This window comes from Gorilla gorilla, chromosome 10 (genome assembly GCF_029281585.2).
Source record: "Gorilla gorilla gorilla isolate KB3781 chromosome 10, NHGRI_mGorGor1-v2.1_pri, whole genome shotgun sequence".
Lineage (NCBI taxonomy): Eukaryota > Metazoa > Chordata > Mammalia > Primates > Hominidae > Gorilla > Gorilla gorilla.
This window is the reverse complement of record NC_073234.2, coordinates 29,942,384-29,969,315: the sequence shown is the minus strand read 5'-3', so window position 1 is coordinate 29,969,315 and position 26,932 is coordinate 29,942,384. Positions and strand designations below refer to the sequence as shown.

Below are 26,932 nucleotides of genomic sequence, written 5' to 3'. Positions count from 1 at the left end.
CCTCCCACCTTGGCCTCCCAAAGTGTTGGGATTACAGGCATGAGCCATGGTGCCTGGACCACAAAATTGTGACTTGTGTTTCACAATTTCCACAGAGATTTGATGAACTTTTAGGTTCTTTATCTTTTCTAACAATTACATTTTCCCCGTTATGAAAGGTACTTCTTATTCTCTCTTCTCATCTCTCCTTGACACCCAGGTTAAGCTTAGAAGAAAGGCCAAGAGGAAGAGTGGGGTGCTGAGGTTCCCATCTGAGTGGTGGCTTGTTCCCTCCTTCCCCCTCTCCCACTGCACCTTAAACATAGCTCTAACACAGCAGAATGGCAACTTCTGTGTACTTGTTTATCTATATGGCTTAGTTCTTTTTTTAAAAAATTATTATTATTGTTATTATTATTATTTTTTGAGACGAGTCTCGCTCTGTCGCCCAGGCTGGAGTAGAGTGGCGCGATCTCGGCTCACTGCAAGCTCCGCCTCCCGGGTTCACGCCATTCTGCTGCGTCAGCCTCCCAAGTAGCTGGACTACAGGCGCCCGCCACGGTGTCCGGCTAATTTTTTGTATTTTTAGTAGAGAGGGGGTTTCACCGTGTTAGCCAGGATGGCCTCGATCTCCTGACCTCGTGATCTGCCCGCCTCGGCCTCCCAAAGTGCTGGGATTACAGGCGTGAGCCACCGCGCCCGGCTGGCTTAGTTCTTTTTGTCGGTGGTGAGGCATGCTCTTAGCTGTCTTTATATCACTGGTATCTGGAGTATAAGATGGGCCCAGCCAATGCTGATTGAATGAATGAAATGCCTTTTGCCTACTTCACAATGTCACCTAGGGCACCAGGTGCCAACTTCACAATATCACCCAAGGCATAACTTTTGACTAATTCACAATGTCACTTTTAACTGACCCCACACAGAAATGGAGACTCCACAGAAACGTAGGAGTGTGTCTAGTGTCAGCCCCGTCTGAATCACTCTCCTGTGGTGGCTCCAGCCAACGAAGAGGAAGCAAAAAGGATAAAAAATCTGAGCTACAGCGCATGGATTTAGGTTAAACAGCCTGGGAAGGAGGGGTACGCTAATCGCTGAGGGAAACGCACCTGTGGAGGCCTCTCCAGAAACAGCAGAGGATCCGAGCTGCGTGTAGGCAGGGCGCGCATGTCACCCTGGCCCGGGCGCCTGGTCCGCTGCTGGAGATAAATGGTCGACCCCGGAGGGAGAGGCTAGTAGGGGTGTTGATGTGAACTGATTCGCCCAAGCCTTGGGCCGCAAAACTGCCAAAGAAAGCGGCAGACAGCCTCTGCATTTCCCAGAAGTGCAGCTGGGGAACTTTCCCAGACCGGCCCAGGGGTTGCTAGAGGGTCAGACGTAAAGGATCCGCCTTTCCTAGGCGGGGTGGGCCCCAGGCCACCACGTGAAGCGTCCTCGCCCCTCAGAGCCCGGAGCAGGCCGGGCTCAAGAAAGAGGAAAGTTGAGGACGCCCCACCTCGGAGAGGCGGCGCCCCTGAGTAGGCCAGGAGCCTCTCTTGCAACTTCTGCCACCGCGGGCCACCGCGGCCGCCTGATCCCGCAAAGGAAGGTCGCGGCCGTGGAGCGATGACCCGCCGCGGTCCGGGCGGGCGCCCGGGGCTGCCACAGCCGCCGCCGCTTCTGCTGCTGCTGCTGCTGCCGCCGCTGTTGTTGGTCACCGCGGAGCCGCCGAAACCGGCAGGTGAGCAGAGCGCGCCCTGGGCGGGGGGCGCCCGGGGAGGCTCCTAGGAGCCTGTTAGCGCCCGTGCCCCGCGTCCGGCCGAGTTGACGTCCAGCGGGCGTCTGGTTCCTGGGTGAACTCAGAGAAACGCGCCTCTGACCGGCGGTCGCGCTCCAGCCCTGCGGCTGCGCAGCGAGGGCACTTGAGAAGGGCATGGCGAGTGCGTCTGCCAACTTTACAAGTTTTGGCCCGAATTCTTGGCCAACAAATCGGTTCGCTCCTGCGCCGATTCTTGGCCCACAGAGCCTGGGCTGGTCCTAAAAACTCCAGCCAATGGGCGTCTAAATATATTTATCCAGATTGTAGGGAGATATGGTTCCGGCTTGCCATTTGTTTTGTGTTTTAAAAATTTACATTGACTTTGGCTTAAAATCACGATTGCACGATTGTCAGTTTGATACGTGCCTGGCAGTGGGCTTAAGGGCCTTTTGGTTTTGTTGTTGTTGTTGAGACAGAGTCGCGCTCTGTGGGCGACGCTGGAGTGCAATGGTGTGATCTCGGCTCACTGCAACTTCCGCCTCCCGGGTTCAAGCGATTCTCCTCCCTCAGCTTCCCAAGTAGCTGGGATTACAGGCGTCAGCCACCATGCCCAGCTAATTTGTGCATTATTAGTAGAGACGAGGTTTCACCATGTTGGACAGGCTGGTCTCGAACGCCTGACTCGGGCGATCCGCCTGCCTCGGCCTCCCAAAGTGCTGGGATTACAGGCATGAGCCACCGCCCCCGGCCGTTTTTTTTTTTTTTTAATATATAATCCTAAATAGGATTATATTCCCCATTCTGCAGATGAGAAAAGTGAGATTGATCAGAAGTAATTCGCATAAAGATAACACAGCAAATAAGACAGAGTTAGGGGATGCCAGAAGGCATTTTCTTAACTACTTCCCTCTTGGAAAAACAGGTTTTATCTCTACAGGTATTCATGCAAATCTACATCCTTTGCCAAAATTAAATTAAATTAAATTAAAAAGCCTTGGATTTATGATTTCCGTTCCTAACGAGGTGAAGATTATGAACTGTAACTAAGGGACTTGAAAGAATTCTAAAGTAATAATAAGAGAATTAATTTTGTTTTATTTCATAATCCCCTTTTCTGTGCTGACCTTGTACGAGAGTAGGGTGGGGCTTGGGGGAGGATGCCCCTTCCTAAATATGTGTACTGATTCTTATTACACTACCTTCCATCATCAAGAGCCTTCGTTTTCGAGACTTGCTTAGTTATCACTCTTCAGTCTTAAATCTTTCCAGTCTGTGGGATCAGATGTACCCACAGGCTCCTGACTCGTGATTTTCTGTGTTCTTTGCCTGAACTATGGAGGTGGCCTTGGTGTCTACTTCTAGTCTAGGGAGACAGCTCATTCAGAGGTACCTGGGGGAGGCTGGGGAGGGTCCCAAAAGTGGAGGTAGCTTTTGTGTTTGGAATGCTGGCTAAAATCTTTATTCCTTTTCTGTTTTTTTGGACGATTGAGATTAAGTGTTTTTGTAGGTGGAGGGGGCAGCCTGAGGAGTGAGACAGGCATTGTTTTTCTGAAGATGGAGCACTATTTATTCAAGAAGGTACCACCTTGTAAGAAACTGCATCTTAAACAGTTCCTCCAACAGGAAGCTGACTCCATGCTTGGAGGTTCTGGAGCCAAGGCAGAAAGTAAGGACATTTCTGAGATGAAGTGATCCTGACAGCACCATGCCCAGCAATCTGGAAAGGATTCTTACTTACCTAGGTGTTAAGGACATCTGGTGATGCCACACTATTTCAGCAGATGAGATCTCTGTTTCCTTTGTCCTACCCACATTAATCTGTTTTCCCTTGAGGCTTTTTGGGTCTTTGTCTTTACCCTTCTACTAGCCTGCGAACAACCAAAGAGTAAAGAACTGGGACTTGCTACCTCTCACTTGTCATGTGTTCTCTGAAGTACCCAGCTCAGTACCCTGAACTTAGTAGGAATTCAGTAAACACTAAAGGGATTGCATGTCCATCCCCTTGGAATGGATTTTATATCCACTCATATGCATCTATCTATCCAAAAACAACTTCTTCAATTTTTAATTTTACTTTTATATTTTATTTTTTACTATTATTTCCTATTATTTTTATTTTCCCCCCAGGCTGGGTACAGTGGCGTGATCTCGGCTCACTGCAACCTCCACCTCTTTGGTTCAAGCAATTCTCCTGACTCAGCCTCCCGAGTAGCTGGGATTACAGGCACACACCACCACGCCCGGCTAATTTTTATATTTTTTGTAGAGATGGGATTTCAACAGGTTGGACAGACTAGTCTCGAACTCCTGGCCTCAGGTGATCTGCCCGCCTCAGCCTCCCAAAGTGCTGGGATTACAGGTGTGAGCTACCATGCCCGGACACTTTTAGTTAATTCTTGCGTATTCTTCAATTTGTAAAGGTTGCTTCATAGTTTTATTATTCCAGAAGTTGACAAATAATTGCACAGTCATTCTAGCCAAATCTTTCAAGCTATGATTTCAGACATATGGTGTTGCGTTTATCTTTCCAGACCAAAAGCCCCATAATTGATTTTAGAAGGTCCTTATATAATTTTTTCTGAGTGGTATGTATGGAGAAGTCAGGTGGTCACTAGAGAAATAAATCATACCTTTATCTGGTTCTGAAAAAGTTTAACATCTTGGAAGTCATTCAGTCTCCATAAGGTGATTTGGCAGACCTATGATTGGAGTCAGTTTCAGTTGATCCTTTAACTCTGCAGACATTCTTTTAGGGTTGGCTGCTGAGAGACTCATAATATGGTATGTATATTGGTAAAACTGGTTCAGAATCTGGCCCTCGGCCTTACAGGGCTAGACTCCAGAAATTCAGTCTTTCTACTGCTCCATATCTGATCACAGCTAAGACAGCTGATTCACCCTGATACACACCCAAGTCTATTCATCAGACTTAGCATTAATTTTTAGTTAGAAATATAACTGTCAGGCAGACTGGATATTTGTGAGGTCTGCTCTAGGCACTTTCTCACTGTAATCAAACCACGTGGGGGTAGATAACATCACAGATTGTCAGGCTGGAGGCCTGATTTGTCTGTCTCCTGGTAGGCATCATACACTTGAGTCAGCCGAGAGAGTGCCCCTCCACAGCATGGTGCTTGCCTAGCATTGCTGGTCCCTGATTTTGGGACACTGCCTTTTCCACATTGCCATGGCTTACCAGTGTCCACTTGAGAATAACAGTTAATACCTTTATCTGGTTGTCAAAAAGTTTAATATCCTGGAACATTCAGTCTCCATAAGCTGATTTGGCAGACCTATGACTGGGATCAATTTCAGTTGCTCCTTTAACTCTTCAGACATTCTTATTTATTTATTTATTCATTTATTTGGAGATAGGGCCTTGCTCTGTCACCCAGGCTGGAGTACAATGGTACGATCATAGCTCATTGCAGCCTCAGAGTAGATGGGACTACAGGTGCACACCACCACACTTGGCTAATTAAAAAAAAAAATTATTTGTAGAGATAGAGTCTCACTATGTTACCCAGATTGATCTCAAACTCTTGCTCGCAAGTGATCCTCCCACAGTTTCATTTCCCAAAGCCCTGGGGTTCAGGCGACCGCCACTGCACCTGGTCTCTGAGGACATTCTTATTTCCAAATTCATTCGACATAAGGCCTCACAGTTGCTCAGTATGTTCATTCTTTACACGGAAGTCCTTCATTCTTGGAAGTATAGTATTAGAGAGGTAACACAGAATTCCAGCAAGAGGAAATCCTTTGGAACCCTAATGCCTGTGTTTGAATCCTGACTCCAACACTTGCCATGTGACCTTTAGTCAGTTATTTTCTCTATATGTACTTTGGTTTCCTCAACTGGAAGATGGGTATTATAAGTGTCTCTATCTCATGGGGTTGTGAGAAACACTGTGCCTGACATGCAGTAAGTGCTGTATAATTGAGTGGCCACTGAAGTTGTTTTTCTCTAAAAAGTTATCATGTCTTGATAAGGCAGGCAGGATTGAAGATGATAATCCATGTGCTTTGAAGTAATTTTTTTTGTTTTTTTGAGACAGAGTCTTGCTCTGTTGCCCAAGCTGGAGTGCAAAGGCGCGATCTTGGCTCCGTGCAACCTCCGCCTCCCAGGTTCAAGTGATTCTCATGCCTCAGCCTCCCGAGTAACTGGGATACAGGCATGCACCACCATGCCTGGTTGGTTTTTGTATTTTTTGTAGAGATGAGGTTCACCATGTTGCCCAGGTTGGTCTCAAACTCCTGGCCTCAAGTGCATCACCTGCCCTGGCCTCCCGAAGTGCTGGGATTACAGGTGTGAGCCATCGTGCCCAGTCCCAACTTGAACATTTTCTTGTGCTCTCCCTTTATCAACTTGTTTGCATAATGTACACGCGATAAATTCCAGAACAAAGTCTGAAGGAAGTGCCCACTTATCTTCATTATTAAACTTTGTTTCCTGGTCCTTCTGAAAACATAAATTTGGTAGCAAAGATAAAAATCTTTCTTTAGAAGAATATTTAAAAGGATCCTCCTTCAGTGTTTACATTGAAGTAAAACAATTTTTTTAAACAAATTTCATGGTGGCTTATTTTTATAATATATATACTAAGAAACATATAAACTTTGTCTTGAGTGTTGACATGCAGAAAAGAAATTTTTGTTTTCATACTTCTTTAGACATGAATTTTACATTGTCACTTGTTATCCTTTGCTTTTGTTAGATTTCACATTATAAGGCATTAACTATGGAGACAGCAAAATAAAAGAGGTAGTGGTACCCTTCATGGAATAAAACCCAAGGGATTTATTTTCTTCAGCATTTTAAGTAATTTTTATGCATTTAGGTTTTGCCTTTCAAAAAATGGAATGGAGTCTAGTTTATACAACTTATATGTTACAGTCTTTCGAACATCCAGCTTGAAAATGTGACTAGAAAATGTGTTAATAATGTTATTACGGAGCTTCTTTGTACTACTGCAAAACAGGAATTTACTTAATGTGGTAAAAAATGAAATAGAGGTAGTGAAATTATGGGGAAATTTTAGCTTAAGACTTGAAACACTGTCTACACAGATAACATAATCATGTTCAGTTACAGTCTTTTTTTTTTTTTTGAGAGGGAGTCTCACTCTGTCACTCAGGCTGGACCGCAGTGGTGCAATCTCAACTCACTGTGACCTCCACCTCCTGAGTTCCAGCGATCCTCCTACCTCAGCCTCCCAGGTAGCTGGGATTACAAGCGTGTGCCACCGCACCTGGCTAATTTTTGTATTTTTAAGTAGAGACAGGAGTTTCACCATATTGGGCAGGTGGGTCTCAAACTCCTGACCTCAGATGATCAGCCTGCCTTGGCCTCCAAAGTGCTGGGATTACAGGCATGAGCTACCACACCTGGCCATTATACAGTCTTCCCAGAGAAAACTGTGGAAGTCTCTTGATTGAGAGAGATGAAAACAGAATGAGCACTTCAACGAAAGAGACAGGCTGGCTCTGAAATTTGTCCATCTGCCTTGCATATGCAGTAATAATTTCAGCATAAGGGAGTGTAAAGTTATTCACACTGGTGTTATTCTCTTTGAGGTCATTTGCAAACCTAGGACACCAAAGTTCTAATTCATAATTAGAAATCAAGAATGACTGTACTATGAAGTTTATATAACTTGATAAAGTCTGTCACCAGGTGTGACCTTCCCAGCCAGTGTGAAAGTTTGGGATCCAGGCCAGGTGCAGTGGCTCACGCCTGTAATCCCAAGACTTTGGGAGGTCAAGGCAGGCAGATCACCTTAGGTCGGGAGTTCGAGACCAGCCTGACCAACATGGACAAACCCCGTCTCTGCTAAAAATACAAAATTAGCCAGGTGTGGCATGGTGCACGCTTGTGATCCCAGCTACTCAGGAGGCTGAGGCAGGAGAATTGCTTGAACCCGGGATGCGGAGGTTGCAGTGAGCCGAGACCGTGCCATTGCATTCCAGCCTTGGCAACAAGAGCGAAACTCTGTCTCAAAACAAAAGAAAGTTTGGGATCCAGGTGGCCACCTAATCCATAAAGCATTGTGCTAGGCCCCAGGGAGTGGATACAATGAAATGTGAGACTCCACCTCTCATCTGCAAGGAGCTTGTAATCAAATTTTTAGGACCAAGCAGACACAAATGCATAATTAATGAGTAATCTGGATGAGGACTGACCTAACAGTATGGAACCAGAATGGGGCAAAGTTGACTGTCTGCTGATAGGGCTTTTGGCAAGAACTCTGATTTCAGCTGCCAGTGACAAATCGGTATATTTCAACGGGATGAAGGAAAGGGATCATTCCAGATCTAAGCAAATCTCCAGCATTTTTCTGCATTTGTGGATTGTTGTTTTGAAGCTAGTTTTTAAAGCTGTATCCCTTTCTACTTACCTAGTGTGTCCTGCACTTCCTGACCCTGCGGCCCACCTCACATCCTCTCACTTGCCTTTTATTTCCACTTCGTGCAGGTGATCTGAGGTGCCTCATCTCAACCTCACTGTAGAAATCTCTTAATTTCCATCTCAGGGCGTCTCTGAAATCACAGCCACTTAGTCCTGGAGCACATGCAGACATGGAGTGAGGGAGTTAACCCTTCCTAGGGCGATGTTTGACCTTTGTAGTATGGGAGCAGGTAGCTGGGTCCTCCATCCCTGGGATGAAGATTTCCGAGGCTAGTCCCAGTGGGATCAACCCCTGTGTCCACAGTGGAAACCAGCTCAGAATGCACCCTTGAATCGGTGTTCCTCCCTTTCACTCTCCCAGCCCATCACTCCTGTTCTCTGGGAGTACTTGCCAAAATAATCCTCCTTCCAGGAGGCATCTTAGTCTCTGATCTCTGGAGAGAGCCAAGGCTTAAACACCTACTTGCAATTTTGTTTACTGGAGATTGTTTAATTTACAAATCAGTTATTTCCTTAGTGACTCCGATGAAGAGTCAAAACAAATCCAAAAACCGGGTATCAATTTACTGAGAGACCTTTCAAAGAAGGCAAGTGCAATGCCAAGGTACACAGAGGTATACTGAGAGACTAGCTGAGCAGACATAAAAGAGAAAAGCAATTCAAGGACCAAAACCAGTGAATTTTTAGCTAAACCCAATATGAATAGATTGTTTTCATTTTAATTTTTTTCTATTGTCTCTAACATCTTTTGCTTGTTCTCTTTCTCATTTCTTTCTCTTTTTTTCCCCTCTGACTTCTGAATATATTAAGTAAACATTGCATTGCTTGGGGTTGAAAACTACCTGCTCTTTCATAAATGAGGTGCTAGAAAAATTATTATAGAATCCAAATATGGGAGAGAATAGTTTAAGCTACTTATGAGTATTTCATACATTTTTTTTCTAAGACAGGGTAGGAATTTTTTCAACTGAAAACAATGAACTCATAGAAAATATTAATTGGGCCGGGCGCAGTGGCTCATGCCTGTAATCCCAGCACTTTGGGAGGCCAAGGCAGGCAAATCACCTGAGGTCAAGAGTTCGAGACCAGCCTGATCAACATGGAGAAACCCCGTCTGTACTAAAAATACAAAATTAGCCAGGCGTGGCGGCGCATGCCTGTAATCCCAGCAACTTGGGAGGCTGAGGCAGGAGAATCGCTTGAACCTGGGAGGCGGAGGTTGTGGTGAGCCAAGATCGCACCATTGCACCCCAGCCTGGGCAATAAGAGCGAAAACTCTGTCTCAAAAAAAAAAAAAATTAAATAAATAAAATATTAATCGGAGTATACAAGTAAATATTAATAAAATAAATTTAATTTTGGTGTTTGGGCTTTTACAGAGAGAAATATAAAAATGATGGCACATTTTCCATCTTTATTTATAGAAGAAAAATACTTTTTATAAATAACATTCCCATTCATTCAACAGATATTTAATCAAGTGCATTGATTTTGAGGATATTGCTGTTAAAATGTTTGAATTCTGACTTTTCCTTTTCACAACTCTAAAGAAAATACCAACAAATAGCTCTTGCTCTTGGGGCTGGGTAGACTTAATCCAAGATTCTGAGCCATTTAGTAAGTTTCTCACCCAGGCTTGAAAACATAATTACTTGAGTTATTTCATACTAACTTCTGTGAATGAGTGCTCTGATGAGCTTCCTTTTCTGGGAGGCTCAGGTAGGAGGATTGCTTGAACCCAGGAATTCCACTCTGTAGTGAGCTGTGATTGTGCCACTGCACTCCAGCCTGAGCAACAGAGCGAGACCCCAGCTCAGAAATAAATAATAAATAAATAAATAAATAAATGGCTTTTTTTTCATTTAGAGAACACACACAAACTAGATTCATCAAAGAAACATTATTTTGTCAGGTTTATAGAGAGTTAAGCAGAAACAGTCCGCGCTTTCACAGAGTTTGTATAAAACTAGGTTTGCTTTAGAATTATGTACTATTTTTCTACCTTTTCACTATTACATTTTTCATACCATCCACCTCCCATCATGAAGATGTTTTTAAAAAATGGAAAAGTATAATGGCTTAAACTATTACAGGATTTGAGAAAATCAGAAAATAGCATGAATACTGGGAAAACCAGGAAGAGTTGAAACTTAGAGAAAACATTGAGGAATGGAGGACCTCGGTTGGAGTGGAGTGAAAACTCTGATTTTGGCTTTATTCTCAAAGCTCATGCTAAGCTGTTGGCAGGACATTTTTCTCACCAAAATCTCTTGGGGATTGAGTAAAGGTTTTTTCATGCATAGAGGTACACGAGTGTCAAAAAAGCACATATTTGCAGAAGTTTCTTTTTGTGGTCAGGAAATTAGGTAGGACCAGCAACAGTGAAAACATAGCTCTTGGTTTAGTACTCAGGTTGCCTTGAGCAAGCCCCAAATTACAGCAAAAAGGAGTTGATTGGAAAGGGAAGGGGAAGGCAGGCCTGGGGTGCTTACGATGAGAAATGCCAAGGTTTTGGAGAAGAAGAAAAAGCTAAAATCATGCTTTGTGGGTAGAAAGAAAAGAGAAGAGACACACCTTCCTTTTTTCTTTTATGGTTCCTGTTTATGACTCCGCTTTTTATTCCAGCAGCCACACTTCCTCATTTCCCTACAACGCTCCCTGGAGTCGAGGGTGGAAGGGAATGTGTGAGAAAAGCTGGGGATATATGGTCAAAAATGAATTTGGAAAACACATTTATTGCCTTTGGGTGGAGAAGGGAAGTTTCTGTGGGTGCTGCCTTCAATTGTCAAATTGTGGCCAAATGGCTCCATTAACAATCAGACAATTATTTGTCACCCGCAGTTTACTGGCAAATTATTTGACACCTCCCTATTTCTTAATGCCATTACTTCCGATTAACGATTGTGAAGGCCTGCCATGATGGTCATTGTACTCAGAAGTCAGTTGACTTAGGCCTACTCGGATCATTCCTTAAGCGTTTAATCAGGATTAGTTTCTAAGCCTGACTGAGCCCCAGCCTATCACCGAGCCCCTGGAGCACGGTGCCATGATGCTCTAGTATTAAGACTACTTTTAGTGCATATTTGATAGACAGTCTTTTTTTTTTTTGGCTACATAGTATTTCATTGTGTATATGTACCACAATTTCTTTATCCAGTTTACCACTGATGGGCATTTAGGTTGATTCCATGTCTTTGCTATTGTGAATAATGCTGCAATGAACATACGTGTGCAAGTGTCTTTATGATAGAACAATTTATATTCCTTTGGGTATATGCCCAGTAATGGGATTACTGGGTTGAATGGTATTTCTGTTTTTAACTTGTATTTTAAGTTCAGGGATACATGTGCGGGTTTACTGTATAGGTAAATATGTGTCACAGGAGTCATTGTATGAATTATTTCATCACCCAGGTATTAAGCTTAGTACCCATTAGTTATTTTTCCTGATTCTCTCCTTCTTCCCTCCACCCTGAAGTAGGCCCCAGTGTCTGTTGTTCCCTTCTATGTGTCCATTGGAAACATAATGGACTAAAGGATGTGTCTCATCGTTTAGCTCCTACTTATAAGTGAGAGCATGCAGTATTTGGTTTTCTGTTCCTACGTTAGTTTGCTCAGGATAATGGCCTCCAGCTCCATCCATGTTCCTGCAAAGCACATTATTTTATCCTTTTTCATGGCTGCATAGTATTTCATGCTGTATATGTACCACAATTTCTTTATCCAGTCTACCACTGATGGGCCTTTAGGTTGATTCCGTGTCTTTGCTATTGTGAGTAGTGCTGCAATGAACATATGTGTGATGTGTCTTTATGACAGAACAGTTTATATTCCTTTGAGTATATGCCCAGTAATGGGATTACTGGGTTGAATGGTATTTCTGTTTTTAGGTCTTTGAGGAATCACCACAATGGTTGAACTGATTTACACTGTCACCGACAGTGTATAAGCATTCCTTTTTCTCTGAAACCTCACCAGCACCTGTTATCTTTTTGACATTTTAGATAATAGCCATTTTGACTCATGTGGAATGGTATCTCATTGTGGTTTTGATTTGCATTTTGCTAATTATCAGTGATGTTGAGCTTTTTTTCACATGCTTGTTGGCCACATGTATGTCTTATTTTGAAAAGCGTAATAGACAGTTTTTTTTGTTTTGTTTTGTTTGTTTGTTTGTTTGTTTGTTTTTGAGAGGGAATTCCACTCTTGTTTGTTGCCCAGGCTGAAGTGCAAATAGCACGATCTCGGCTCACTGCAACCTCCGCCTCCCAGGTTCAAGCGATTCTCCTGCCCTAGCCTCCCAAGTAGTTGGGATTACAGGCTTACGTCACCACGCCCAGCTAATTTTGTATTTTTAGTAGAGACGGAGTTGCTCCATGTTGGTCAGCCTGGTCTCAAACTCCTGACCTCAGGTGATCCTCCCGCCTCGGCCTCCCAAAATGCTGGAATTACAGCGGTGAACCACTGCACCCGGCTGATAGACAATCTTAACATCAAAAAGTAAAATGTTGGCCAGGCACAGTGGCTCATGCCTGTAATCCAAGCACTTTGGGAGGCCAAGGCAGGTGGATCACCTGAGGTTGGGAGTTCGAGACCAGCCTGACCAACCTGGAGAAACAATGTCTCTAATAAAAATACAAAATTAGCCGGATGTGATGGTGCATGCCTGTAGTCCCAGCTACTTGGGAGGCTGAGGCAGGAGAATCGTTTGAAACCAGGAGGTGGAGGTTGTGGTGAGCTGAGATCTTGCCATTGCACTCCAGCCTGGATGACAGAGGGAAACTCCATCTCAAAAAAAAAGGTAAAATGTTGGTCCAATTTGGAACGTTTGCCAACAAATAAGCCTGTGTAAATATTTAATCTGAAAACTTTCTAGCCTCTTAATCACTAAAAACTCAATATGTCTAAAACTAAACTCCTGATCCCTCCCAGACATATTGTCCATGTGCTTCCTTTCTTGGTAAATGATACAACATCCATCCACTGAGTCTCAGCCTAAAACCTGATAGTCATTCTGGCGTCCTCCCACCTCTCTGATGACTGACCTGAATGTATAGATTCTTCAACCAGAGCACATGTGTAATGGCTTCTCAGACAGAGAAAAGAACACGTCATATTTTACCATTTCCTTTCTCCATGTCTTATTTCCTTGTTTCTTTCTCTTTCTTCCTAAGTCTTCCTTCCTTTCACAAATATTTATTGAGTACCCATTATGGGCCAGGCACTGCAAGTGCTGAGGACACAGTCTCTGGCCTCAGGGAGCTTCTAGTCTAGGAGCAGGGGCAAGCATGTAAGTTACAGTACAGTGTGACAAGGCATAAAGAGGGTGTGCTTACAAGCATTGAGTTTGTAGAGGAAGTCATTCCCTGCAACAGAGGTGCTGCTTCCTGGGTACTAAATAGCAATTTTGAGATTGCTAGGTGGCTAACCAGAGGGAAAACATCAGGCAGAAAAAATAGCATCTGCAAAGTCAAAGGTGTTGACCTAGTTACTGGCAGGTTGGAGAGCTGTATGTGATGGTCTCTGGATCATCGAATGTGTGTGTGGGTGATGAGGAAGCTGGATAGGTAGATGGAAACCAGGTCACGAAGGCCAAGTGGGAAGCAGAACTTTTTGTTTTGTTTTGTTTTTTTGTTTTTGAGACAGAGTTTCGCACTTTTTTGCCCAGGCTGGAGTGCAATGGCACAATCTAGGTTCACAGCAACCTCTGCCTCCCGGGTTCAAGCAATTCTCCTGCCTCAGCCTCCCGTGTAGCTGGGATTACAGGCACACACCACCACGCCTGGCTCATTTTGTACTTTTAGTAGAGACGAGGTTTCTCCATGTTGGCCAGGCTAGTTGCGAACCCCTGACCTCAGGTGATCCGTCCTCCTTGGTCTCCCAAAGTGCTGGGATTACAGGTGTGAGCCACTGCTCCCAGCAGCAGAACTTTTAAGAAATAGAAACTATTGAACATTCTTAGCCGGCAAGCTAACAAAATCAGTTCACATTTTAGAAGTGCTACTCTGGTAGAGAACGAAGAATGGATTAAAGGTCAGAGAAACCTTGAAAAAGTCCTCTTCTATACTTAAACGGCTAGTTGTATTACCTAAAGTAGCATAAAAATATAGGGATAAAGAGGTAGAGATTGGTGGGAGAGATATTTAGAAGGCTTTGATTAAACATAAGTTATGAGACAGAAAAAGGAAGCCAGGATGGATTCAAATTTCAGGCTGGGAGATCACCGAGAGAGAAAACACCAGGATGGAGGATATTTCGAATCTCTAGTGCGATGGAATCATCCAGATTGTGTTATCGAGTGTGCTGTGGGGTATTGAAGATAAAGAGGAACCTGTGGGGAGAATGAGGAAAAAGGCAGGCACAGGAGGAGACTGGGGAGGGTGTAGTGTCCCAAAGGCCGTGGGAGGAAAAAGTTTTAAGAATAAGTGATCATGAGTCCAATGCATTCAGAAGTTCATATGACATTAGGACTCAAGGATTTTGTTAGTGACCCAGGCAGAAACCGCTTTGGTATCCTGGAGGTGGAGAGCAGACTGCAGCCGGCTGGAGCAAGGGACAGGAGGAGGAAGTGCAGGGTGTGAGTGCATTCCTCTTTCCAGAAGGCGAGGCCTGGAACTGTGCCAGTCATGTTCACAGCTCTGTCACCAGCACTCAAACAGTCCCTGATTCAGTGTGGACACTTTAAACTTTGTAATGATTTCGTGAAGGGAGTGAGAGATTCCAGCAATAGCTCTGTTGGGTCACAGGATCCAGATGGCTTCTGTAGTTGGTTTATTTTTAGCTATGAGACAATGGAGCATGTTAACTATGCCAAAGGGGGAGAAGCTACTGCCCAGAGAGGGAGCTTTAGGGCACAGAAGCGAGAGGATACAAGATAGAACAGAGTTCCTAAAGGTGGGAGGGTAGATCCAGAGCATGGGTCAAAGGATGGAGGTGAACCAGAATGGAGAGATGGGCATGATGAGTGCAGGGATTGTGTAGGGATGGACCCACAAAATTATCAGCACCATACGGAGTCACAGGTGATAGCTTCTACTTTTTCTGCAAAGAATCTAATGTCATATGACATTAGATGAATTAAGCAGGAGACAAGAGATAAGGAGCCTGAGAAAGGTGATGTTTTGTTCCACCTGTTAAGGGGAATGGAAGAAGTTGCTGACTAGGGACAAGAGCCCTATTCTTGTCTGAATTAAGAAGTAGGCGTTGGAAGTGAGGGCAATCTGGCTGCGACATCTGTCACCCCATTGACCACCAGGGTTGATTTGGCTGATCTGGCTGGCTAGGCGGGTGTCCCCTTCCTCCCTCACTGCTCCATGTGAGTCCCTCCTGAAGCTGAGCGCTCAGTCAAAGAGGACAACCATCCCTGATAGAGGAGGACCGGTCTTCAGTCAAGGGTATACAACTAGCTGAGCTATCCTGCGAGAACCTCCAAACAAGCTCTCAAGAAGTTGGCGTAAGGTCCAGCTCCAGCCCTGCCCAGATTCCCACCCTCTAAGGATGAAACACTCAGGCTCACCTCTATGATGCTGTAGCTACACCCCCACCTTTGACCTTGCTCTTTGTGTTTTGGGCTTATCCCCCTTGATCGAGGTTCCGGTTTTTCCCCACTTGGAATTAAGGGCAAACTGTAATGGTAGATTTCCCAATTCTAATAGAATGGAAATCTTTAAAAGCAAACATCTTGAAATTGTTGGATACATAGGAAAAAAATGCATCACAACTCATTTGAATGGCATTTTTGTCATTATTCCCTTTTCTTCTAGGAGTCTACTATGCAACTGCATACTGGATGCCTGCTGAAAAGACAGTACAAGTCAAAAATGTAATGGACAAGAATGGGGACGCCTATGGCTTTTACAATAACTCTGTGAAAACCACAGGCTGGGGCATCCTGGAGATCAGAGCTGGCTATGGCTCTCAAACCCTGAGCAATGAGATCATCATGTTTGTGGCTGGCTTTTTGGAGGGTTACCTCACTGCCCCGTAAGTATCCCAGTCATGGTAAAGCCACTGCCAGGCAACCCCTGTCCTTCCCATGTTCCACAGTGACTCTCATCTTCCTGGCATTGCACATTAGAACCAAAGAGTAGCTGGAGTTCACATGTGTGATAGAGACATTATCAGAATTGCATTTTTGCGGGGGTGAGGCATGGGACACGGTCTCGCTTTGTTGCCAGGCTGGAGTGCAGTGGCGATCATAGCTCACCGCAGCCTTGATCTCCTGGGCTCAAGCAATCCTTCCACCTCAGCCTCCTGAGTAGTTGGGACCACAAGCATGAGCCACTGTGCCCAGCCCAGAATTGCATTTGCTCCTGTAATCAGTACCTGCCTAAAAGGAACAAAACCTCCAAGTGTGGCACTCTTTAATTCTCATGGCACTTACTTCTTAAAAATCTTCCCATCCCATGAAACCATTTTGTTTTATTTTATATATTTTTGCAAAGACAGGGTCTCCCCATGTTGCCCAGGCTGGTCCTAAACTCCTGACCTCAAGCCATCCTCCCATCTTTGCCTCCCAACGTGTTGGAATTACAGGTGTGAGCCACCATACCCAGCCATGAAATGATTTTAAAGACAGCAAAGTCATTTCATCCTACTAGTCACTTGTTGTCTGGTAGAAAGCAAATGAGAGGTGGGGTCACTCCTTGAGAACAACAGAGCAGGGAAGAGTAATTAAAAATAAACGGTTGGTGCATTTATTTCCAGCCATCTTGAAACAATAGCTCCATGTGGGCAGAGATTTTTAAATTGAAATTATAATGAGTCTAAAATAAATGTTTCTTCTAGTTCTACCATTACTTGATTCTAGTGTCCTTGCCTTGCCTTATAAAAGTAACAAGGACGTAATTAATAATAATGCAATCAGGATACATGCCTTTTAGAGAAGAGGTCTTTAAGGAAAATAAAGTTGCAATTTATTTAATCGACTCTCATCCCTCCTTTGATATAAAAAGTATCTTGATGACTTTGCTTGCCTCTTTTATTCTCTGTGACCTAGATTGTTGAGTGCAGTTTAACCAAACTTTACTTGGGCTGTTACTGCCTTAGTCATAGTAAGTGAAATGTCAGTCTTAATCTATTTTGAGTACTGGAGATTGTATCAGATGTTGAATGACTAGTTATTGAGCTCTGATTGCTCTTTTTTAATACAAACTACAAATTTTTGTTTTTATTTTTATACCCAATTTTTTTACCCTACCATACAAATCTCCTTAACAGCGTACTATTCATAGATGTATAAAACTTCATAAACTGAATTAGATTTTTAAAACATGTTTAAAACCATATTATACAGGTAAAAATCTGAACTTCTCCAAATCTTTATCCACTTCTGTTCGCACTGAATTCTGATTGTGTTATTTAAATTGAGTCGTGAGTTTGAAGAAACAATTTGAACCAAAGTTATGTGAATATAAATAGGTTAGATTAACTCATGAGTGACATATACAATGGGTTATTAATGGAAACTGTGATTTGCAGAAAGCAGCTCTAATCTCTGAGAATGTTCTAAGAATGCACGTTTCCGTTGGATATTTCTGTTGGTGTTACTGTTAGAGCTCACAGAGATTTAGCGGGCTTTGACAAAGGTGGCATCTCTGATATTCTTATGTCTCAGAAAAAAATAAGCTTTAACATCTCATAGCAGCCACTTTTGAAGGTGGCTTTGTCATTTTGCCTTCATTGTTTAGATAAAGCATTGACCTATTCTTGAGTAACTTTATCCACTAACCAAAAAAATCTATAGAAAAAGCCATTCTAATAATAACTTTTTAAAAATACTTCTGTATTAGAGTAAAAATTGTTTGTTTGTTTTGAGTTAGAGTCTCTCTGTTGCCCAGGCTGGAGTGCAGTGGCACAATCTCGGCTCACTGCAACCTCTGCCTCTCAGATTCAAGCAATTCTTGAGCTTCAGCCTCCCTAGTAGCTGGGACTACAGGTGCGCGCCACCATACCCAGCTAATTTTTGTATTTTTAGTAGGGATGGGGTTTCACCACATTGGCCAGGCTGGTCTCGAACTCCTGACCTCTTGATCCTCCCACCTTGTCCTCCCAAAGTGCTGGGATTACAGGCATGAACCACCATGCCAGGCCTGTATTAAAGCACAAATTTTATTTATTTATTTATTTATTTATTTATTTATTTATTTATTTATTTTAAGACAGGGTCTTGCTCTGTTACCAGGCTGGAGTGCAGTGGCACAATCATGGCTCACTGCAGCCTTGACCTCCTGAGCTCAAGAGATCTTCCCACCTTAGCCTCCACAGTAGTTGAGCCTACAGGTGTGAGCCACCACATTCAAATAATTTTTTTTTTTTTTTGAGATGGAGTTTCACTCTTGCTGCCCAGGCTAGAGTGCAATGGCGTGATCTCGGTTCACTGCAACCTCCGCCTCCCGGGTTCAGGCGATTTTTCTGCCTCAGCCTCCCAAGTAGATGGGATTACAGGCATGAGCCACCACGCCTGGCTAATTTTGTATTTTTAGTAGAGACGGGGTTTCCCCATGTTGGTCAGGCTGGTCTCAAACTCCTGACCTCAGATGATCCACCTGCCTTGGCCTCCCAAGTGCTGGGGTTACAGGCGTGAGCCACCGCACCCAGCCTAATTTTTTATTTTTAGTAGAGATGAGGTCTCACTATGTTTCCCAGGCTGGTAATTTTGTTTCTTAAAAAAAGACACTCGCTATACTATTCAGGAACTGTTTTCTTGTTTAATTTGCCTTTTTGCCATGTCCTTTCAAAGAAAAGTTGACACGTATAAGTCAGCCTTTGAAAATTTTAAAAACAAACAAACAAACAAACAAAAAGACTTCTTGCAAATCGTGATGCAGGCTTTGAGCATCTGAGTCTGCCTTCCCTTCAGACCAGTAGCAGCAGCCCAAGGGCGAATGATCAGGAGTGGGGCAGAGATAGCTCTAGAATCTCTAAAACTATGTCCTTAAGGAAAAGCTGGTTCACTCTTGCTAGCAACTCTACTGCGGAGAACAACCTCAAAAGAGCTTGTTAGCCATAAGTACAGAGTACAAGAGAGAAAAGCACTCCAGTGGCCAGAATAGTCAAAGAAGGCTTTGTGGAAGAAGTGAGTTGTAGGCTTGGTGCTTGATAGAAGAGAACTACTGGGTTTGGCTGGGAAGAGGGATAAAGTCATTCTGAGCAGAATGTAATGGAACAGAGTACTGAAAAAAGGCACTGAGTCTGAAATGAGTAAGTTGCATTTACAAGGAGTGAGGAGTGGCTGGGCACAGTGTCTCACGCCTGTAATCCCAACACTTTGGGAGGCCGAGGTGGGAGGATCACCTGAGGTCGGGAGTTTGAGACCAGCCTGGCCAACATGGCGAAACCCCGTCTCTACTAAAAATACAAAAATTAGCCTGGCATGGTGGTATGCATCTGTAATCCCAGCTACTTGGGAGGCTGAGAAAGGAGAATCACTCCAACCAGGAGGCGGAGGTTGCAGTGAGTTGAGATTGCGCCATTGCACTCCAGCCTGGGCAACAAGAGTGAAACTCCATCTCAAAAAAAAACCAAAAACAAGGACCGAGGAGTGGAAGCTCCAGTTGAACAATCGAAGGACAGTGGGTTTCAAAAGGCAAATGGGGGCCATGTGTGGAAGGCCTTGGATGGAAGTGCTCCCAACAGTCCTTCTCTACTTGGGGCACAGAGTGCCCGAGGTTTCTTAAATATAAAAGATGACCTCTCTGTCATCTCTGTCTAGTGTTTGTGACTGTGGTCATTTTCCCACCTTCTCAAAGAGGGGCTTCCCATATATGTGGTACCAAGAGCCTGAGAGGACCTCTGCTCTGCAGTCTTTGATGCAGCTCAGAGGACATCTCAAATGCTGTCTTCTTGATGAAGCTTTTTAAGATTTCATTCCCACTGGATTAGAGCTCCATCTCTCTCCTCTACCACCTGTTAGTGCCTTGACGGCCACCGTATTTTGTTAATTTTTATAGACCCCAGATGTCTGGCATAGTGCTTTGCTCCCAGCTGTTACGTAATTACATGCTAATCAGGTTTAATGGAATTCTATTGTTCCAGTTCTATTAGAAACAAATTCTAAGTATGAGGTATATTTTCATGTAATGGAGTGTGATGGTAGCAGCCTTGACCAAACTGAAGATTCTTCCTCTGATTTTTCACTCTATAGGACAGTTCCCTAAGAGTTACAGATTCAGCCTTTGATGTCTCATGAATGATATAAAGACTTAAATAATCATGGATCGATTTTTAATAAAATGAGACATGAAACCTATCTGGAAAGCATGGTGATAAGGGTATGGGGACCTGGTCTGCTCTAGTTTTTAATAAAGCAGCTGATCTCTTGTGTTGTTCACATGGCTGCTGAAACTCCCTCCTCTGGTATTACACAGTTTGAATGAGTCAACTCAGCACAACAAACACTTGTTTTGCTACTTTGTGCGTGGCACTGAGGATAGGAAGAAACGTAGGGAGTTGGTTCCTGACTACATTCTTCAAAGGCAACTCCTTTTACTTACATTAATATGTTGAGACAACATTGCTAAAACAGTGATGAAAAGAGGTTCTACTAAGGTCACGGCACAATTAGAGAAAGTAGTCAATGGTGGGACCTCCTTTGTGCTTGGTGTTACCTCTTTTGCTCCATTTGGTGTTAGAAACTGAATATGCTTCTAGGTCCAGACTATGGGCAAAGCAAACTCAGACACAGCCTCACCCTCAAAAATTTCTTCTTCTTCTTCTTTTTTTTTTTTTTTTTTTTTTTTTGGAGATGGAGTCTCCCTGTGTTACCCAGGCTGGAGTGCAGTGGCACAATCTCGGCTTACTGCAACCTCTGCCTCCCAGGTTCAAGCGATTCTCTAGGCTCAGCCTCCTGAGTAGCTGGGATTACAGGCATGCACCACCACTCCCAGCTAATTTTTGTATTTTTAGTAGAGACAGGGTTTCACCATGCTGGCCAGGCTGGTCTTGAACTCCTGACCTCAGGGGATCCATCTGCCTCAGCCTCCCAAAATGCTGGGATTACAGGCGTGAGCCACCGCGCCTGGCCCACCCTCAAAAATTTCTAATGATGTATCAAATTGTAATTATTTGTAACTTAAAATTGACCATAAAATACCAATGACGATGATAATCAGCACTTATATACCATTTACAATGTGTCAGACTGTTCAAAGCATTTGACATATGTTGAGTTATTTAATCCACAGTACCATGAGGTATGTATCATTATAATCTTCATATTATTTATATGAAAACTTGGGAAGTTAGGTAACTAGCCGAAAGTCACGACGCTTGTGAGTAGGAGCCAGGATTGGAAAGGAGGCTATCTAGCCCCAGAGTTTGCATGCACATGCCCCGCTACCACAGACAAATGGATTCATCACTGTGGGAAATACTAAAGGAGCCCAATATGGTCTCTGACTCAGGGAATCCAAACAGGAGAGCGTAGGAGGTAGTACATGACAGGTGCTAAATGATGTGTTATTGCCATCATGCAAAAAGATTCTGGGAAAGATGGGTGTGCACATGTCTTTTTGATTCTCAACATGTAGAAGAGGTGTTGAAGAGGTAAATGTGAGCAAAATCTCAGCCAAATTAGCAGGAAACTTACTGACTTTACACACTGCAGGAGCTGAAACAAAACCTAACTCATCCATGAGGTTGACACTAGTGTTGCCTCTGATGAGAATTCAGAAGCATGGAGAAGTTGGGAATTCTGCTTTTAGTAAGATATAGCTTAGAAGTAGTGGAGTCAAGCTTTAAACTCAGAGCTCAAAGCCTGGATTCTTTAATGTTACACTACATTGCTCTGCCACACAGAAGTGTAGGGTCCCAGGCCCAGGGATGAGGGAAGGGCCTCAACCTGAAGAAACTACAAGAAGATTGCCTTCCTTGGAGCCCCTCTGTGTGGCAGGACTGGCTGAGGCCCCCACTTCTCATCTCAAGGTGGAGGTTTCTCTCCCCTTGTACTGAATGTCAGAATCAAAAAAGCTAGTCTCCACAGACACACACACACACACACACACACACACACACACACACACACAAAGCCAGGTGCAGTGGCTCACACCTGTAATCCCAGCACTTTGGGAGGCCAAGGCAGGCGGATCACCTGAGGTCAGGAGTTCAAAACCAGCCTGACCAACATGGTGAAACCCTATGTCTACTAAAAATACAAAATTAGCCGGGTGTGGTGGCACACGCCTGTAATCCTAGCTACTTGGGAGGCTAAGGCAGTAGAATTGCTTAAACCTCGGTGGCAAAAGTTGCAGTGAGCTGAGATCACACCACTGCGCTCCAGCCTGGGTGACAGAGCTAGACTCCATCTGAAAAAAAGAAAAAAGAAAAAAAAGAAACCAGAAGAAAAATTTTAATAATTCTGGCTCAGTTACCTTCCTGTATTTCTATCTGTCTTGTATATGGTTATATAGTAGACATCCTCAGCAATGACACTCAAGTCAGGATTAATGTTCCTCTGTTTAAGGATTTTCCCATCTAGGCAATATTGACATTTTGGGTTGGATTGTTCTTTGCTGTGGTAAGCTGTTCTGTACCTTGTGGGATCTTTAGCAGCATCTGTGGCCTCTACCCACTAGCTAGCAGTTGCACCTTCTCCCTCACTCAGTGTGACAACCAAAAATGTCTCTAGAAATGCTCCCTACAGGGAAAAATCATGCCAGTTGAGAACTACTGCCTTATCTTGAAATAGACTGAAAAATGTGGGGGATCTGGAACTCTGGGTGGAGCTAGGCAGGGTGCAGTGATGGAAGACTTTGGATAAAAAGTATGAATTTTTTGTTTCTTTACCTGAGTGAGCATTGTAAGTGAAGAGCCCACAAGTTATTGGTTTCCAATAAATAAAACTATTTTCATATAACTGTTTTTTGTTTTTCTTTCTTTTTTTTTTTTTTTTTTGAGACGGAACCTTGCTCTGTTGCTCAGGCTGGAGTGCAGTGTCATGATCTCTGCTCACTGCAACCTCAGCCTCCTGCGTTCAAGCAATTCTTGTGCCTCAACCACCCGAGTGCTGGGGTTACAGGCATGTGCCACCATGCCTGGCTTTTTGTATTTTTAGTAGAGACAGGGGTTTGCCATGTTGCCAAGGCTGGTCTTGAACTCCTGATCTCAAGCAATCCGCCAACCTCGGCTTCCCAAACTGCTGGAATTACGGGTGTGAGCCACCGTGCTGGCCTTCATGTAACTCATTTTAAGAGCATGAGGCCAGGACAGAGGATCCCTTTCTTGTCACCCACACACTTGTCTAGCTTTATTGCTGTTCTTGCTGTTGTATTTAGAGGTGGTAGAAAGTAACCGAATGGATCAAAGCAGAGGTATGTGATAGCATAAACTGTATGTAAATAATAGTTAAATGTGATGATTCAATTTAATGTATATACACAGGTAATTCGAAAAAAAAAATCTCATGAGGTAAAGTTTATTAAATTCCAGGACCATAAAATAAAAAATTTCAAAGGATCATAATGTCGTGTACTTCACCAGCAATAAAACTATTCTCAGTTTATTAGTTTCAGTTCTGGAAATGACTAGATAAAGAATATCTAAAGTTTCAAAGTGTAGGAGCCAAATTCCCATTCTTGGAATCCAGAATGGCCTCCAATTCTGAACTCCCTACATCAGTGAAAAGCATCAGATAAAAACCAGAACGAGGACTGTAGGTAAATATTCAGTCCAGAGGGTGCAGGGACTTCCTCTTTGCTCTAAACTTAGAGCAAATTATAGGGAAAATATGTAGAAAGAAAACCTCATAGTAACACAGCTGGGCTCCAGAACAAGATTAAATGTCTCTTCTACCAGAAATTGAACAGAAAACAAAGTGATAAAATATGGATCTGCTGGCCCTTGGCCTGAAGCCAGCAGAGGCAGCCACCTGCTGACGGGTGAGGGCCTCAAGGCTCTGAGTGAGCTGAGTCAAGGCTGGGAGCCAGATGCTTTTAACTGCTTGTAGAAAGGAGGCCACAAAATAGTGTTGGTGATGTAAGTCCTAGCCTACAGATTTATAAGAAACGGTAAGCTTGGGGGTGTGGGGTGGGGAGGCAGTGGCAACCAAAAACCAAAGCATTCACAGCTGGTTTAGTTATTTACAAATATCGCTGCAATATTCCATAGGATGGAAGTCCCAAAACGGCACTGTAAGACCTGGTTCCTAGGACTCAGATGGAGGCATTTGGACAGAGAAAGAGGGAGGGAGAGAGGGAGAGAGACAGAGAGGGGGGAAAGAAAAATGCCTACACACCAAAGTTCCAAAATCCACAAAGAAGTTGAAAGTCAACAAAATCAACAATATGAATATACTCCAGATTAATTTTTAGAATGGTTTAACAAAGACTTTAAATTTGCATAGGGTGCTTTAAGTTATAAATGAAAGAAAACTTGGAGAATTTATTAAACAAGGAGTAAGAAGTAAGAAGATGATTTTTTAAAGAACTTGTTAAAATATAAAAGAAAATTATAGAAGTTAATTTTTAAAAATCTCAATACATAGACAAACCCTAGACTAGATACAATCAGAGAAAAAATTCTGAATCAGATATTGGTATTGAGGGATTTATACCATAAACAGCCCAAAGAGATAAAGGGGTAGAAATTATGAAAAAACTGTTATTAGACATAGCAATTAGATTGAGAAACTCTGATATAGACCTATTAGGAGTTTCAGAAAAAGAGACTAGAGGCAACTGCAGATAAGCAATAATTGACAAGGTAATTGCTGAGAATTTATCAAAATGGAAAAAACGGGCCCAGTGCAGTGGCTCACTCCTATAATCCCAGTACTTTGGGAGGCTGAGGTGGATGGATCACCTGAGGTCAGGAGTTCAAGATCAGCCTGGCCAATATGGCAAAACCCCATCTCTATTAAAAATACAAAAATTAGCCAGGCATGGTGGCAAACGCCAGTAGTCCCAGCTACTCGGGAGGCTGAGGCAGGAGAATTCCTTGAACTTGGGAGGCGGCGGTTGCAGTGAACCAAGATCGCACCGCAGCCCTCCAGCCTGGGTGACAGAGCAAGACTCCGTCTCAAAAAAACACAAGTCCTTAGTTGGAAGACACAGCCTTTTAAATTGCTATAATGCAGCAGATGAGACTGCAGACAATTGAAGATAAAGGGAACAATCTTAAAAGCTATTAGAAAGGAAAGACATTAACTACAAAGGAATTTCAGTAGGAAGCATATTGCTGATCATCAGCAATAGTGTCAGAAGATACCAAGATATTATCTTAAAAGTATTGAGGAGAAATATCTTACTAGAATGTTATAACCATTTAAATTATCCAAGAGTAGGGGCAAAATAAGAATATGTTCAGATACATAAATTAAAACAGTTTACCACCCAAAGACGTCTATTAAACTGTTAGAGGATATACTTTAGCAAGTATAATAGTAGGGAAGGTGTGGTATATAAGGAACAATCGTTAATACAAGAAACAAAAAATTAATACAATTTAATTGTAAAGGTTAAAAAGAAAATAATTTTTATTTTTTTTCCTGAGATGGAGTCTTGCTCTGTTGCCCAGGCTGGAATGCAATGGCATGATCTTGGCTCACTGCAACCTCCACCTCCCAGGTTTAAGCGATTCTCCTGCCTCAGCCTCCCGAGTAGCTGGGATTACAGGTACACGCCTCCAGGCCCAGCTAATTTTTGTGTGTGTGTATTTTTAGTAGAGACGAGGTTTCACCATGTTGGCCAGGCTGTTCTCAAACTCCTGACCTCGTGATCTGCCCACCTCAGCCTCCCAAAATGCTGGGATTACAGGTGTGAACCATCGTGCTCGGCCTAAGAAAATAATTTTTAAATCAAAATTTTTAATTAAAAAGGTAAAACTAAATCTTTGAACAATAACATGATGGAGGATGTCAATGGGTAGTTAAAATTTGTTAAAATATGCTTTATGTTTGGAGGAAGAGAGAAATATAAAACATTTAGACTTTATAAGAAAATATTAGTTATATCTTTTTAATATTAAGAATAAAAATACATTCTATAGGTTTTAAATCAGCAAAACTGAAAAGAAAATAACAAAAGTATTATCTAAACAAAGAAAACATGAAAGAGGGGACAAATAAAGGGATAGTAAATGGAAAACAGAAAAGATTATAGAAATAAATCCAAGAATATTAAAATCCCAGTAAATATAAGTGGATTATTTTAATCAATTAAAAATATTAACTGTACACCATATGAGACATTTTTAATTTTTTTAAGTTTTAAAATAAAGAATCGCTGCAAGCTCTGCCTCCCAGGTTCATGCCATTCTCCTGCCTCAGCCTCCCGAGTAGCTGGGACTACAGGCGCCCGCCACCACGCCTGGCTAATTTTTTCCATTTTTAGTACAGACGGGGTTTCACCGTGTTAGCCAGGATGGTCTCGATCTCCTGACCTCGTGATCCGCCTGCCTCAGCCTCCCAAAGTGCTGGGATTACAGGCATGAGCCACCGTGCCCAGCCAGTGTGATCTTTTTTATAGTGTGTTGCGAACATGATAAATAATTCTATACATTATTTATGGTTAAATGTATATGTAGTAATTGCATAAAAACATGCATGGGAATAATCAGATTCAAGACTGAAGTTATTACCTCTTGGGAGAAGGGAAAAGAATTAGCATCAGGAAGTGCACACAGAGGCTTCGACTCAAATTTTTTGTTTGATTTTTTTAAATATATGTGGCAAATATGGCAAAATATAATAACTTAATAAAGTTGAGCAGTGAATACTTAGGGTGTTTTCAATATTCTGTCCTTTTCTATATGTTGTAAATATTTCCCAATTTGAAACTGTGCATTTATTAAGGAAAAAAAAGATAGTAGGGAGA

At 43.0% G+C, this 26,932-nt stretch overlaps 1 protein-coding gene and 1 long non-coding RNA gene across 2 annotated transcripts in view; one reads left to right on the top strand and one right to left on the bottom strand.

The window, feature by feature from the left end:
- The window catches only part of LOC109029135 (uncharacterized), a 94,256-nt gene that overhangs the window by 54,950 nt on the left and 12,374 nt on the right, over nucleotides 1-26,932 (bottom strand). The window lies entirely within an intron of this gene.
- PLBD1 (phospholipase B domain containing 1) overlaps nucleotides 876-26,932 on the top strand; it is a 65,260-nt gene continuing 39,203 nt past the window's right edge. The window contains exons 1-2 of the mRNA XM_004052782.5: nucleotides 876-1,699; nucleotides 15,887-16,106. Coding sequence (XP_004052830.1) covers nucleotides 1,585-1,699; nucleotides 15,887-16,106 — 335 coding nt within the window. The 5' untranslated portion in view covers nucleotides 876-1,584. The remainder of the gene's footprint in view (nucleotides 1,700-15,886; nucleotides 16,107-26,932) is intronic.